We start from the raw sequence: 15,849 nt of genomic DNA on the forward strand, positions 1-15,849 counted from the left end.
ACTATGGAGGGAGGAAAGAGATGGGAACTGGTGGTAGAGGAGATAAATATATAGCTGCTGAGAGAGGGGGGTAGCAGAAGAGAGACATAGGGTTAAATTTACTAAGGTGGGAGTTCTATTAAGAAGTGATGTTGCCCATAGCAACCAGATTCCAGGTATTATCTTCTAGAAGTTGCTAGATAAATGAGAAGTAGGATCTGATTGGTTGCTATGGGCAACATCACTTCTTAAATAGAACTCCCATCTTAGTAAATTTCCCCATAGTGTAGATGAGGGAATTGGGAGAGAAACAGCAGTAGTAGTGATGAGATTGAGACACAGGAACAGTACAGTTAAAATGTCTAAAATCAGGTCAAAGGAGGAACAGTGATGGTAGATGTAAAGGCACAACTACAGTAGTATCTAATAAACAAAATGAGTTTGGAGCTGTTAAAGTTGCAGGACTTTAAATTTACGATCAAGTATTCTTAAAGATGTACAGGTGCTAAACAACGATAGAAACTACAGTGGTATAGAGATAAATTGACAGTGGTACAGGAATGATTTAAACAGTGTAGAGTCTAAAAACATACACACAAAAATTAAAGTGCAGCAAACTAACTGGTAGTTTCTAGCAATGTTGAAGCAGGGTGTTGGCAAAAGTTGTGTCCATGTTATAATGAAAGCTGGTGGCTGAGTTGCAGGGTATCCAGAAACTCAGAAGATCCTTTTTCAATTGTTTCCAAGTTGTAAAGAGTTCTTATTAAATGTTGTCCTCCTGTGTTCCTCCTGTTTAACTCCTGTCTAGCGCTTTAAATTATGCTGTGCATGTTTTACCACTTAGAAAAAAAAACACTCTGAAATAAAAACCTATGCAGCCTTGTAACAGGCCTGCTGCCCGTACCCTACTAAATATATAGTGAAGCATACATGTGTAGTAACTGATTACACCCCACCTCCCAGTAACCTCACCCGTGTTGCCAAATGTCCAATTTTGGCCACATGCTTTTGCTACCAAGTTTAGTAGATCTGGGGGTTCAGCTTTTGGGCTAAATGTCTGGTTTGTTTGGGATGATGCATGAAGTGATGTCTTTACAACTTAGTAAATTTATAGAGTACATTGCTATGGATATTCGTTCAGCCCACAAAATGGCTGCCCTGGCTGTGTGAGGAGGGCTTGTGCACTTATTACTGGTCTAGTTCTATCTAGTGTACTCAGGTTGATATAAGAAATTATATAAACAAACAAGGGAAATGTGATTAGGTTCCAGTTTTGCCAAATTGCTAAGATTTCAGGGGCTGGTTTTAAAGCAGCAATGTTAGTTAAAGGCAAATCCCGCTGGGGTTTTGCCTCTAATAAATAACCTTTTTAAGAACGGCTGGCAAAATTGCAGGAAATTGGCGATACTGCAAAACCAGAGCCTATTACACTTCCCCCGACGCTGTTCCTAAATTGCTGAGGTGAATTTGAATGAATGGGTCACCTGGAGTCCTCAGTCAGTGCATTTAAACAAAAAGCAGTATGTACTTAGAATATTTTCATATCCATTTCCCCTCAGGCCCCACATTACTGCTCACCAGTGACAATATCAAGCAGCGACTGGGATCGGCCGCTCTGGACAGGTTAGTACTTTTATATTTAGTATTGCTTCTCTTGCATAATTGCTGAGCAGTCACGTTTCTAAGCCTCCCATAATTTGCCATTGTTCTCCGCAATGAGTCTAATATGTCTGTGTTTAAAAGTCTAAGGTTATTAAATTACATTGATTATGTTGTCACTGTCCCCAACCTGCAGCATAGGCAGCCATTTTGGGTGTGATGCAGAGTTGAACATATGTCACCTTGTGCACGCTTTCACCCTGCCTGTTCAGCTAAAGAGTGCGTACGCAATACGAAAATGCAGACCCAAGCGCATTCTGACCAGAGAGGCGCAGTGGGCGGGCAGGGATAGTCTCGCATAGGTATCAGCCGACTCACAAAGACCAAAGGGTGTCATGAGAACGTTTCAATCGAGTACTATATGCCCGATTTACTTCCAACTCTGCATTGCCCTTATTTATGGTACGAGACATCTCCATTATCTATTCCCTAGGAACTAGCCGTATCACCGAGGGCCGCCCTCCACATGGCCACCACCGATTCCTCCTGCGTTTTATAAGCTGCACACTTATGGAATGTTGGTTCACCTCACAAAATGGCTGCCGCCTCTGTGTGTAGCTGCTGTTAATACACAGAAATATTATTACGGAGGCAATAGAGGTTGCCTTTCAGCTGCAAGCGCACGTAACATGTACTGTGTCATTTAATATGCAGCGTCCATGAGTATAGACTATCCAGCTGGCTGGGTCAACAGGAAGACATCCACCGAATTGTCCTGTACCAGTCCGACTACTGCCTAACGCCGTGGACCCAGCGCTGCATTCGGCAGGCTGACTGCATCCTTATTGTGGGTCTGGGGGATCAGGAGCCCACCGTTGGAGAGGTGAGTCTACTGATAATGGCTACCGCGAACTTCACCCTTTACTTACAACTGGTCTAACCGAACCAAGTAGTCTATGGCATTTACATCCGCTGTGTCCTGGATACAGCACTATGAAGGTGATCTGCTGGTGTATGGACAGTCACTGGAGCGCCATTGTGGCCCCCCGTATTGTCATGAATGTGTAACTCGTGTGTACGGGGGGTCCGTTGTTCTCCCAACACGGGGTTATCTTTGGTCTGATTGACAACAAGTTATTTCTCATTAGTCCTGTATAGAATAATGTGTTACAGACCATAAAACTGTGGCGCAAACTGAAGGATTTCACCGAAATGCGCCAAGAATGTCCAGCGTAACGCCTAACAGAACGTGCACATTAAACTGTGCTGCCCGCTATATTACCGGGGGCTTGTTGCCGTCTTATGAGACGAGATTGGCTACATTCGTTAGAACAAAGTATTGTGCCTATATATATATATATAATTTATGACCCCCAGATGGTGTGCATGGTATATGGAACTCGTATAACCTGCTTTCAGCATTGTGTTAAGGCAGCAGCCACCCCCTTGTGCCATATTGTTTTTATTAGTATTATTCATGTAAATTTATTCCAGAACCCAAGAGACCATCCTATTATTAGATCTAATTTTCTCTACTATATTCAGCATCTGCTCTCCCGCCATCTTCTTTTTACTCCCTCGCTACCTTGCGCCGTGGCGTGCACCTAGTCCGATCCCACCTGTGACCCCTACACGAGCAGTATCCCCTATTTATACAGCCCTGTGCAGTCAGCGGAGCACGATGTCCACATACCGAGATCAGCAAAGCCGTAACGAAGTTCCTGAGCACTAGAGCTTACAATCTAAAGGGGATCTATCGTAGAAGCACTTGTGTTGTACAATGGGCCAGCCATGCGGGAATCCCAAAGGGCAACCCTGTCGAGTGTTAAATAATGCACAATAACATCCCGGGAAATTAATTAACCTTGTATTTAATTATATTGGTAGTCATGCATGCTTTGCAGCCTTACAGCATAAACTGCTATTCTAATAATCGCAGATGGGTAACCAGTAGCTCTACAGCTGTAGTGAAAAGGGGGCATGGGGGTTACTGGGACTTGTAGTTCTACAGCAGCCGCAAGTTGCCTAACGTTATAGGTCAGAGGTAGGCAACGTGTGGTGCTCCAGCTGCTGTGGAACCATACATCCCAGCATGCCCTGCTACCTAATAGCAAACCTGTGGCAGGGCGAGCTGGGATGTGTAGTTCCACAGCCGCTGGAGCGCCACACGTTGCTTAGCCCCGTTAGAAGTAATGCTAGCAGTAAACCGATATATGAACATCAATGTGAAGTTGAGGAGCCAGCTGGAATTATCTTGTGTTTATATCCTTAGGGGATTGCATCAGAGATATTGGTTTGATTTTCACGTTCTCGCAGTTCCTGCCCAGACGCGCAGAGGTTGCATGTAATCAACAGAGAGCTCGGAGTTTTCACATCCACACATTCTGTGCGCGTCTAGCGAGGGTCAGGAGTGACGGTCCCTGCGCGGGTTTATAATAGGACAGATTGTATTCAGTCACAGGTCTGCACAAGACCGGATTGCATTAACCCTTTACAGGACCATTCTGGCTGCTTCTGCAAAGTCAGATTTAGTTCACAATGTAATGTTCGGAGCTTGTAATGTGAATTAATTTAACAAGCTATTCTGCCGCCCCTTCCATATACAAAACATGGGGGGTTACATACCATGGTCTCTGTGGTTTAAAAAGTGCCCCCGTCAGTGTAATAGCTGAGCCCAGAGTTGTTTTAAAACTCTGCCACCCTCTTTTCAACATTACATGTGCCACCCTCACTTACCACCAGTGCCACCCTCGCTTAATACCAGATATGGGATGGGTAAGGGATGCCGGTGTTCAGGATACTGACGGTGAAAATCCCGACGCCGGTATCCCGACTGGGTTAGAATACTGACCACTGCCGGTAAATACCCTCCCCCTAGTGACTAATCCTAACCCTCCACCTTACCCTAATACTTAACCTCAGGATGCTATCATCAGGATTCTGACTGGTGTCGGGATACCGGTGCCAGCGATTTGAGTGTCGGCATACTGACCGCCGGGATGTCGACTACATCCCCCAGATATATCCTCTAAAGAAAATTATGCCCCAATTTCTCTACGATGACCGTGTTGAGCTGGCAGCATAATGAGGGGGCACAGTATTAACTGCTCTGTGTTTGCTTGCTGGCGGAACGAGCTACATGGGGTTGTGAGGTTTGTACCACCACCATTTCTAGTGGGGAGGGAGGGGTGATAGGTTATGTTAAGGGAAAACACTATATAAGACCATTCTTTTTACCTCTTATAAGTTTTGTGCCCTTAGGAGGGAGGGAAACGCGTCATCTAGTGTAATTTGCAGGAATTAGGTGGGTGATCGGAAACCCGCAGGCCGCGAGTTGGAATATGTCTCTCACACTCGTATAGTACTTTGCGTCACTTAATTCCGCTCTTCCATATCGCAGCTTGAGAAGATGTTGGAGAACACGGCCGTCCGGGCCCAGAAACAGCTGATCCTGCTGCATAAAGAGGATGGGCCCCCGCCGTCCCGCACCGTGGAGTGGCTTAACATGAGGAGCTGGTGTTCTGGACACCTGCACCTGCGATGTCCTCACCGAGTGTTCTCCAAGAAAAGCCTGCCCAAACTGGTAAGAACGGGCGCACGCACTGCCACAGCCATGATGGGTTACTGTAGAGCTCCACAGAGTCAGTGACTGAAAGTTCCAAGTGTTGAGTGAACTCCTCCATAGAAATGGTCTAAGTTGCTCTTTCCTCCTAAGTGTTCTTCATCACCTAAAGGTAATCGCGATTTGAATAAATGCTGCTCTATTTAAAGGCAGAATACAATTTCCTTCCCATGTCCTGTGTGTTGCATTCAAGACAGAACGTTGGGATCTGACCTTTATGCCCCACAGTGAGAATTGTATGTCTAGTCTGCTTTTACAAACTGGTATAGGCTTAGATCAAATTTAAAGCTCCAGTTTTGGACAACCCTGTTACAGGGGTATACAATCGGGAAGCCGGCTGCCTTAATACCGGCAGCCGGCTTCCCGACTGTCATATCCCGCCAAGGGTGAAATGCCGGGCGTCTAGATGTAGATTCCGTTACAGGAGCCTGTGTATATATACATATAGAGGTTTGTAGATGCGCCTCCACACAAGACCCCAGTCACTACTGGGAGCAGCCACTGGTGCAGGAAGGAGCAAAGTGGTCTTTATTGCAGCAGCCTCTGTGTGTATTTTGAACCTACTCAGGCTGGAGGTGTGTAATGTATGAGAAACCTGATTGGACAGGAGACCCAGCCAATCCAGTCAGTTGCTTCTATACGCCTCTTGTACATAGTGAAGAATGTTTTGGGACCAGCTTTGACACCAGTCTGCGATCCTCTGGTGACTGGTTGTGCGATAAGGTAATGGGCATCGGCTAGGGCGTCTGGTGTAATGCTATACTATAAAACCACGATGTGAGAAGTAACCCCACTGCCTCTAGGGGGAGCCAGATATTGACCGCTTTCAGTGCTATAACATTCCACTGGTGACTGCTGCCCTGGGGCACTGAGGTTAAAGAGACCTGTTGCTGCTGGCCAATACAGTCGTCATTATCTGTGGGTAAAACGCTCACTCCGTTTTCCATTTGACAGTGGATGGGTTAAGTAGCCAGGCTGACATGAAGTCCCTGTATTTATATACCAGGCCTGTCCGTCACGGTCGCTGATCAGAGAGGGTACCAGCGCTGGGCTGTAATGTCGTTAGATGTTTTATTCAGCAGGATCCTTGGAATCATTTAATGGCCTCCTCTGGCATTTCTTTTCTCCGAGTGTTGCTCGCGTCCATGTCACAATCCGTCCTCCAATTACTTCTCTACATGTCAGGCACTTGTACAACTCCAAACGACAACTTGTCCACTAATAACGGGCGGCATCTGGAGTTGACATCAAAATCATAAGACATTTTTTTTTCTCGCTTCTCCTGTGAACGTCCAGTGCATCGTTACCGAGGCTGTTTTTACATGTAAATAAAAAAGGTGTATACACCCGTGCTCCAATGCACACCGGAGTACAGCTTAAGTATGTGACCTACACACGTCACTAACAATCAATATGAAAAAAAGCAAAATCTCAAGCGCTCCTCATGAGGTAGAGTCACATAAAAGTCTTTTTTAGTCCTTTAAAAGTCTCAGGTAAATATAAAAAGGTAGTTGAAAAAATGTAGAATGTAAAAACAAACTTCTCTTTCGTCTTCTTAAACGACAGTCTTCAAACACACTAGCACAATAGACCCTTCAGTGTTTTACAGCATCTCAAACAAATCACAAATAATGATCTCTCATAGTGCAGTATTATCACATTTATTTCCAGAGTTATATAAAAAAAACATAGAATGAATAAAATGGCAGCGTACCATAGGCAACCTTTTTAGAAAGGCACATTAACACGCATAAGGGGTGATTATAGCTACCCCAACAAGCAGTTCACCTTTCTGATGCAGGTTCCTCCTAGACAGCTAGGTAATGGCAGCCCCACAGGTCACAGATCAACGCGTTTCGGCTATACAAGCCTTTATCAAGAATGTTTTTACATGTTCCTTTTATAGATGTGACTAACAAGGGGGTCGCGTGAAGTTGGCGGCGAACTGTCATCGATGAACCCCGATTATCAACAACAGCTTTGAGGCTTAGAAGGAACGGGGTGGGGGGGGGGGGCAGAAACTGTTTTATCAGTGCGCACTAAGGTGCCCACACATATAGCGACATTTTACACGATCTGGCCGATTCCGACGAATCGTGACGACAGATCGTGTAAAATATGGCCAAATCGTGAGGAAATCGTGAGTCCCCACTCGTGATGTGCGACCAGCGGGGAGGCGCATCGCATCTTCAGATCTGCCGTGCAGTAGGGCAGATCTGACAATCTAGGACACAATGCACTGTAAAAAGTGTGACTGCAGGAGAGATCGTTTGACGATTGGACACCAAATCGTGTGCAGATCGTGTGGAGATCGTGTGCAGAGCTGCCAGGGAGAGTGTCAAGGGAAATCGTACACAAATCGTACACATCGGCTGATCGTGAGCACATCGGTATATGTGTGGGCACCCTTAGGGCCTGTTGCTGAGACGGACGTACGTCCACTTAGAGAGCGTACCGCGTGTTTGTGTCCGCACTGAAGGCACGTATGTCAGTACGGGTGATGTGGAATCGTACGCACGTTGATTGTACATCCACTTAACGGCTGTAGAAGCGCAACGGGGCGTTCACAAGCAATGTTCTTGGTGGGTGTGCGTCAAGATCTCTGTTAATGTAAGCGTAAATAAAAAGAAATGTGGCTTCCGCTGCTGCCCGCAACGACCGGCGCTTTGCGTGTAACCCAGAATTAGACCCTAAAACTCTAAATGTTTTTTCTATGTAAAATGGGGTTAAACTAGGTTATACAGGCCGGTAATGCTGCACAATAATCTCAGGACTCTGAGAACATCTGACCGCCCCTTCCTGTACACACCGTATGTAAAACGTCCCTGTGAGAGCTGCCGAAACCTCCACTATAAATGTGCAGAGTATTGCAGTTACTATAGAAACCAACCCCCCCTTCTAGCCACGTATAGCCCCAGTGTGTGCACTTATAAGAGTATACAGCAACAGAATAGGACGCTGAGGATTTGACTGCTCCTATCTGGTTACGAGATTTGATTGCTCCTTGTCCCCAAAAGACACGTTTCCCAGTTAGAGTGAATCATTGTATTGTGTATAGGAGGATATAGAAGCCCAATTCAACAAGCAGAGAGGTGTTGCCAAACCGACTGTACTTTATGTCCTAATCAATGACGGTCATCTCCCTGCTGCCTCTGTAGTCTGGAAAGCAGCATTTATGTCTTTCTGTGATGTCAGCGGGAACCAGTGACCACCCCGAGGTGCAGCATCTATGTACAGGGGGAGATGTATCAAACCTTGGAGAGAGCGAATGTGCAGAAGTTGCCCAGAGCAGCCAATGAGCTTCTACCAGTCATTTCAAAGACTCTGCTAGATAAATGACATAAGCTGATTGGTTGCTTTACTCTCCTGACTGTATCTAATTAAACCAACCAGGTTTCTGATTTGCTAATAGTTCTACTTGAACCTGTGTCAGAACTCTGGAACTGTATTTGACCAAGTTCTTACTAGTGATATGTAATATACCAACTGGGAGGAATGTATCAAGTGGACAAGTGGGGAGGTTACCCATAGCAACCAAGCCGCTTCTACCTATCATTTTCTAGAATGTGCTTGATAAATGCTACTATATCTCATAGCTGATTGGTGGTTTTGGGCCATCTTCTCATCTTGCCCAGTTCTCCGCTCCTTAGCAGGCTTGATAAGTTTCCCCCATCGCCTATTGTGAATCATGACGTATTGTTTTGTGTTCCCTTGTCCATGGGCAGATTGAGATGTATGAGCGGGTGTCCCAGAAGCCCCCAGACCGTCATTGTGATTTCTCACGCCTGGCCCGTGTCTTGACCGGAAACACCATTGCGCTAGTGCTGGGAGGCGGTGGAGCCAGGTGAGACCCGTGTATGTGTATTTGTGTGGGGGATTGTACAGTACATCCAGCATTACGTGGAAACGTGGATCTGTCCGTTCATCGGCCATGATACCCGGTCAAATGAAGAGCTTGCAGTCTCCTCTCTCGAACGATGAGTCCCCTTAGTAGTTATTGTCTGGTACACAAAAAGTTAAATTTTCCGCATGTTGGGATATCGAAGGCCCAGATACAGATACAATAAAAGGGGTCACCTCATTTAATGGGGTTAGGTTTTCTAGTTTAAAAAACAGGTAAGCCTTTTTGAGGTGCCAAATTATTTGGGATGTAGTTATGAGACCGGCGACTGATGCCGCCGGTCTCAATACCGACAAGGGATTTAAGATGGGCATGAAATACCGAAGCCTATCTTAATCCCGACGCCGGAATGCCGAAGGACGCCAGCCCGAATGAGGTAAGTCCAGGGCGCCCATAGGTGGGTTAGGGTCAGGTCTAGGGAGTGTAGCGGGGCTAGGGTTATGTTTTTTTTTTTTGGGGGGGGTGATAGGGTTAGACACTCCCCCGCCCCCCCCCCCTTCCTTTCCCAGGGGAGCTGAGGGTTAGGCACTAGGGAGGGGGGAGGTTAGGGTTAAGCACCACTAAGGGAGGGTTATGGTTGGGAGGGAGGGGAAGAGGGGTAGAGATAGGGTACTTACCTGCCCTGTCGAGATCTTTTCCCTTCGGGCTGCTGGCATCGGGATATGAACCGGCGGCTATTCAGCACTTCACACTTCATACCTATTATTCCTGCACATTGTAAGCGTTTAAATCGAGACGGCGCGAACCACTAAGTATTTATCTGTTGTGTTTACAAAAGAGAAAAATTGTTTTTAGTTAATTGTATTGAAAATTGCAATTTAAAAAAAAACTCCACCACTTTTTGGGCCATTTTATGTGACGTGTTAGATGGTGCTGCAAGGGTATTGGTATTTTCTCACATCTCTGTGTCCAGGTGTAAATGGTAGTGATTGTCGTATGGCTAGCGCAAATGGCAAACAGTGGGCTCAGCACTGGGGTTGGAAGGCGCCGGCAGCAAAGGGGTTAAACTAAATTGATGGAATAGAGACACCTTACCCGTTTAGGGGAAACTTCAGAGCATTGTTCTCTCCCCAAAAAAGCACTTTATATGGGAGTGCGCAATTCTAAGTGTATTTTGACAAATGTGAGAAATTTATGAAAGTGACACAAAGTAATACAGCCAGTCCCGGGGTCCCCTCACTCTGCAGAAATTTAGGAAAAAAAGGTAAAGTTTAAATGAATGAGTTAGTAATAAGATGGGTTTAAGAGCCCTGATTAGCAGGTCCCTCTTCCCTCATACTCGCCTCCTAGCACTACCCGTCACCAGTGAGCCTCCTTTTTTCCCTTCCCGTCACCCACTAGTGACTTTCACCCAATCTGTCCGCCCATTTGTCGAGTAAAGTTTCATTGTTTGCGGATTACTTCCTTCTCCCTCATACCCCACTCCCGTCACTTACCACTACTTACCATAGTGAGCGTCTCTACCCTATCCTTCACTCCATACTCCATTCCCCTAGCCTCTACCCTGCCTTCACTCCATACTCCATTCCCCTAGCCTCTACCCTACACTTCACTCCATACTCCATTCCCCTAGCCTCTACCCTATCCTTCACTCCATACTCCATTCCCCTAGCCTCTACCCTGCCTTCACTCCATACTCCATTCCCCTAGCCTCTACCCTACACTTCACTCCATACTCCATTCCTCTAGCCTCTACCCTACACTTCACTCCATACTCCATTCCCGTAGCCTCTACCCTGCCTTCACTCCATACCCCTAGCCTCTACCCTACACTTCACTCCATACTCCATTCCCCTAGCCTCTACCCTACACTTCATACTCCATTCCCCTAGCCTCTACCCTGCTTTCACTCCATACCATTCCCCTAGCCTCTACCCTGCATTCACTCCATACTCCATTCCCCTAGCCTCTACCCTGCATTCACTCCATACTCCATTCCCCTAGCCTCTACCCTGCATTCACTCCATACTCCATTCCCCTAGCCTTTACCCTGCATTCACTCCATACTCCATTCCCCTAGGCTCTACCCTCCCTTTACTCCATTCCCCTAGCCTCTACCCTGCCTTCACTCCATACTCCATTCCCCTAGCCTCTACCCTATCCTTCACTCCATACACCATTCCCCTAGCCTCTACCCTATCCTCCACTCCATACTCCATTCCCCTAGCCTCTACCCTGCCTTTACTCCATTCCCCTAGCCTCTACCCTACATTTCACTCCATACTCCATTCCCCTAGCCTCTACCCTGCCTTCACTCCATACTCCATTCCCCTAGCCTCTACCCTGCTTTTACTCCATTCCCCTAGCCTCTACCCTACATTTCACTCCATACTCCATTCCCGTAGCCTCTACCCTGCCTTCACTCCATACTCCATTCCCCTAGCCTCTACCCTACACTTCACTCCATACCCCTAGCCTCTACCCTATCCTTCACTCCATACTCCAATCCCCTAGCCTCTACCCTGCCTTCACTCCATACTCCATTCACCTAGCCTCTACCCTACACTCCACTCCATGCTCCATTCCACTAGCCTCTACCCTACATTCACTCCATACGCCATTCCCCTAGCCTCTACCCTGCCTTCACTCCATACTCCATTCCCCTAGCCTGTACCCTGCCTTCACTCCATACTCCATTCCCCTAGCCTCTACCCTGCATTCACTCCATACTCCATTCCCCTAGCCTCTACCCTGCATTCACCATATTCCATTCCCCTAGCCTCTACCCTGCATTCACTCCATACTCCATTCCCCTAGCCTCTAACCTGCCTTTACTCCATTCTCCTAGCCTCTACCCTGCATTCACTCCATACTCATTCCCCTAGCCTCTACCCTGCTTTCACTCCATACTCCATTCCCCTAGCCTCTACCCTGCATTCACTCCATACTCCATTCCCCTAGCCTCCACCCTGCATTCACTCCATACTCCATTCCCCTAGCCTCTACCCTGCATTCACTCCATACTCCATTCCCCTAGCCTCCACCCTGCATTCACTCCATACTCCATTCCCCTAGCCTCTACCCTGCCTTTACTCCATTCCCCTAGCCTCTACCCTGCCTTCACTCCATACTCCATTCCCCTAGCCTCTACCCTACACTTTACTCCATACTCCATTCCCCTAGCCTCTACCCTACACTTCACTCCATACTCCATTCCCCTAGCCTCTACCCTGCCTTTACTCCATTCCCCTAGCCTCTACCCTGCCTTCACTCCATACTCCATTCCCCTAGCCTCTACCCTACACTTTACTCCATACTCCATTCCCCTAGCCTCTACCCTACACTTCACTCCATACTCCATTCCCCTAGCCTCTACCCTACACTTTACTCCATTCCCCTAGCCTCTACCCTGCATTCACTCCATACTCCATTCCCCTAGCCTCCACCCTGCATTCACTCCATACTCCATTCCCCTAGCCTCTACCCTGCATTCACTCCATACTCCATTCCCCTAGCCTCCACCCTGCATTCACTCCATACTCCATTCCCCTAGCCTCTACCCTGCCTTTACTCCATTCCCCTAGCCTCTACCCTGCCTTCACTCCATACTCCATTCCCCTAGCCTCTACCCTACACTTTACTCCATACTCCATTCCCCTAGCCTCTACCCTACACTTCACTCCATACTCCATTCCCCTAGCCTCTACCCTGCCTTTACTCCATTCCCCTAGCCTCTACCCTGCCTTCACTCCATACTCCATTCCCCTAGCCTCTACCCTACACTTTACTCCATACTCCATTCCCCTAGCCTCTACCCTACACTTCACTCCATACTCCATTCCCCTAGCCTCTACCCTACACTTTACTCCATTCCCCTAGCCTCTAACCTGCCTTCGGTTGTGTCATTATGTTAATAGTTCTCCTATGTATTCCCATGTATTGATGTCTAATTATGTTGTTTAATCTCTGAACACTGTTGTGGACCCCTTGTGGCACCATATAAATAATATATGTTGATAATAATTACATTCTCATCCTTTCCACTATCAGGAAATTTACCTGCGAGCCATTCCTAAACCTTGAAGGGCGCATATACGCTTACCTATGCGCTAAGCGAACAGACGTCTGCAGATATTGTAACGCCTGCACGCACGCACCTTTCCTGTCTATAGCTGGTATCTGCAGTAGTCCCTGCCAGGTCTCGCTGTCCTTCTCTCCGATTATTAATCCTCCCTGCTCTTTGTCTCCATGGACACATATACAAAACACCCTTTGTGCTCCCACCTGGATGCCCCGCAGGCAACTTGGATGGGGACAAGGAGCTGCTGAAGTGGATGAATTGGCAAATGCTGAATCATTCCATTATCAATTCTAGTCTTTTGTGTGTTACATTTAACCAGTTTATGTCCCACACAGAGGAAACCCTGTCTGCAGCCATGTTTCATGGTACCCTTCCATCTTGCAGGGGAATTAAGGACGGGGTTTAGAAATCACTATTGATGATACTGTGCTCCCCCCTCCTCCCCAGCAGACTTCCTCCCCCACAGATCTGGACTGTGCGTAGGCAAGACATCTGTCCTCCACTCTCACTTAAAGGGCAAACGTCACATTGTCTTCTTCTCCAAGAGTGAGATCCAAACGTATCTGACATAAACCAGGCAAATTGCATTTCTGCAGCGGGATGTGTGTGGGTCGCGGCAGGAACGAGAGTCCGTCTGTTTGTGACATTACTAATATTGTGCAATGGTTCATTTAATACGGGTAACAAGGACCCTGCCTGTCTCCTAATACTACATGTAATGTCCTATAGTGTTATTAGGCTCATGTTTTATAGAGGGTGCAGCACCGTTGTGTTACGTGCAGGGGTTATTTGTTATGCTTAATGTTTTATTAGTAACCCCATAATGCACTGGGGCATGAAACATGGCATCTCTTTCACACCGTATCTGGTCTAGTGACAGAAGTACGGGGCAGTATTGTACCTAGTATAACGTCCTTTCTTGTGAGTATCTGTCCATCTGGTTTTCGTGTCCTGGTAACGATCCATCAAGGGAAAAATGAACGAAAATCGTTTACTAAAATCGTTCATTTACTAAATGTAATGAACGATTTTTTTGAACTACAAATGATTTTTGCATATTCCCTTATTGAATATCGTTGAGTTGGTCAGTCTGACTGAACTACAAACGTGAACGCGCATGAACGATACCGCAGGCTGTTGCTCGCAGTTTCGATGGTCGCGATGGTCAAGACCATCGCGACCATCATCCTGCACGCTCGTATATGCTGTGGGTGGTGACCCACAGCTATACGAGCGTCCAGGAGGACGCTCCATATTAATGGAGGTGGGCCCTGATTCAGAGCGAGCGCTCTGGTCAGAGCGTCCGGCTCTGAATCAGGGCCAAAATGTTCTCTCTTTCTACGCGTTAAATGGGATTATAACACTCAAATGTTATTCTCTCGGTTTCAGATGTTCGCAATAATCGAAGGAGAACATTTAAAGCGCAAACAAATGTTAGAATCCACGTGTATAATGTAATGAAGATAACATGGCGCCCGTCAGGACAGTGACCCTTGTGTTGTACCTAGATTGCTGGTGGTCAGCTCGCGCCCCTAGGGCTTTTTGATCAGACTTCTTTGTTATAGTTTGTGATACTTGTGTAGAATTCTGCTATTCCATTCAGGCTTTAAAGTAAAATTGTAAATTATTACGGGTAATGTAGCGAGGCAAAATAATCCACACCCTGATTCACCCGAACCCACCCACATTTTGGTAAAACTCCACCCACATCAGACTCCACCCCTTTTAAGATTGAAAAGTGGTCACAAGTGGGACATTTGGGAGGTAAAGGGGTTTTTCTGGGCAACATGAAGAGTCCCCTATGTGAGCCGCTGATTGCTGGCATGCTCTCTGCTATCTTCATGAAATTGAGAAGGATTCTAATTCTCTTCTCTTAACGGTGATTGGCGCCTTTTGCGTTCTATTTAATTAATTTTACTTGCTCTTTCCTGCTATGTCATTTGTATATGCAGTATACGAAACATCCCGAAAACCTGTGGTACGGTCCAGTGGTGCGAATTGCAAAGCCACTAGGCAGGAGCAGCAATTGACTTCCTAATATCCCAGATCCCAGCCATATTACATTGTAAGTGGTATAGATGCTGAGTCCCTGGTGTAACGAGGCGCCCAGGAATGACGGGCTGGGATTATGGCCTCCATCTGAGATTCAGAACAGGCAGATGTCCCGAATACATTTTGTTTCTCCCGCCCATACCATGTTTAACACTCCCGATGGTCTCCTGCTTGTTAATTCAGGTCAGGGGCAGATATCCGGGGCTTCCTTAGCAGCGACACAGGCAGGAATTTGCCACGGCTTGCTCTACGAGTCCTATGGAGAACAATCTTCCTTCTATGCCCACAGGCAGCACTTAAGCTCTTAAAAGTCTGATTTCCTAGTTTACCCGCTATACGAGTGGCTGGCGTGTTATATGCCTTGTGGGTATGAAGAACTTGTCCCGGCCAGCTTCTCCTAGTTCTCTCCCCACCGTCAGATTGGGGCTGCATTTGTACCTCTCGTTCAGTAACCACTCCAGTTTATAACAAGAACCGGAGCGATTACGATTTAAGAGGATTTAAGTGTAGTTTTGGTATATCATGACTTCCGGAGAATGACACCTGTCACTACTTTGTATATAGTAATAATATGTTATAACTGCAGCATGAGACAGGCGCTATAATTACAATGTATTATCATTTACAAGGTAGCATTGCGCAATCCATGATCTCATACAGTGATACAGAATGTTG

At 46.7% G+C, this 15,849-nt stretch overlaps 1 protein-coding gene across 2 annotated transcripts in view; it reads left to right on the plus strand.

Moving 5' to 3' along the window:
* Positions 1–15,849, plus strand: part of PNPLA7 (patatin like domain 7, lysophospholipase) — a 169,466-nt gene that overhangs the window by 109,188 nt on the left and 44,429 nt on the right. For both annotated transcript variants that reach the window (XM_088459190.1, XM_088459191.1), the window contains 4 exons: positions 1,539–1,602; positions 2,293–2,461; positions 4,979–5,161; positions 8,926–9,044. In XM_088459190.1, the coding sequence (XP_088315316.1) occupies positions 1,539–1,602; positions 2,293–2,461; positions 4,979–5,161; positions 8,926–9,044 (535 nt within the window). The remainder of the gene's footprint in view (positions 1–1,538; positions 1,603–2,292; positions 2,462–4,978; positions 5,162–8,925; positions 9,045–15,849) is intronic.

The sequence above is a fragment of the Taudactylus pleione genome, unplaced genomic scaffold, assembly GCF_031769625.1.
Source record: "Taudactylus pleione unplaced genomic scaffold, aTauple2 ptg000897l, whole genome shotgun sequence".
In the NCBI taxonomy this organism is placed as follows: domain Eukaryota; kingdom Metazoa; phylum Chordata; class Amphibia; order Anura; family Myobatrachidae; genus Taudactylus; species Taudactylus pleione.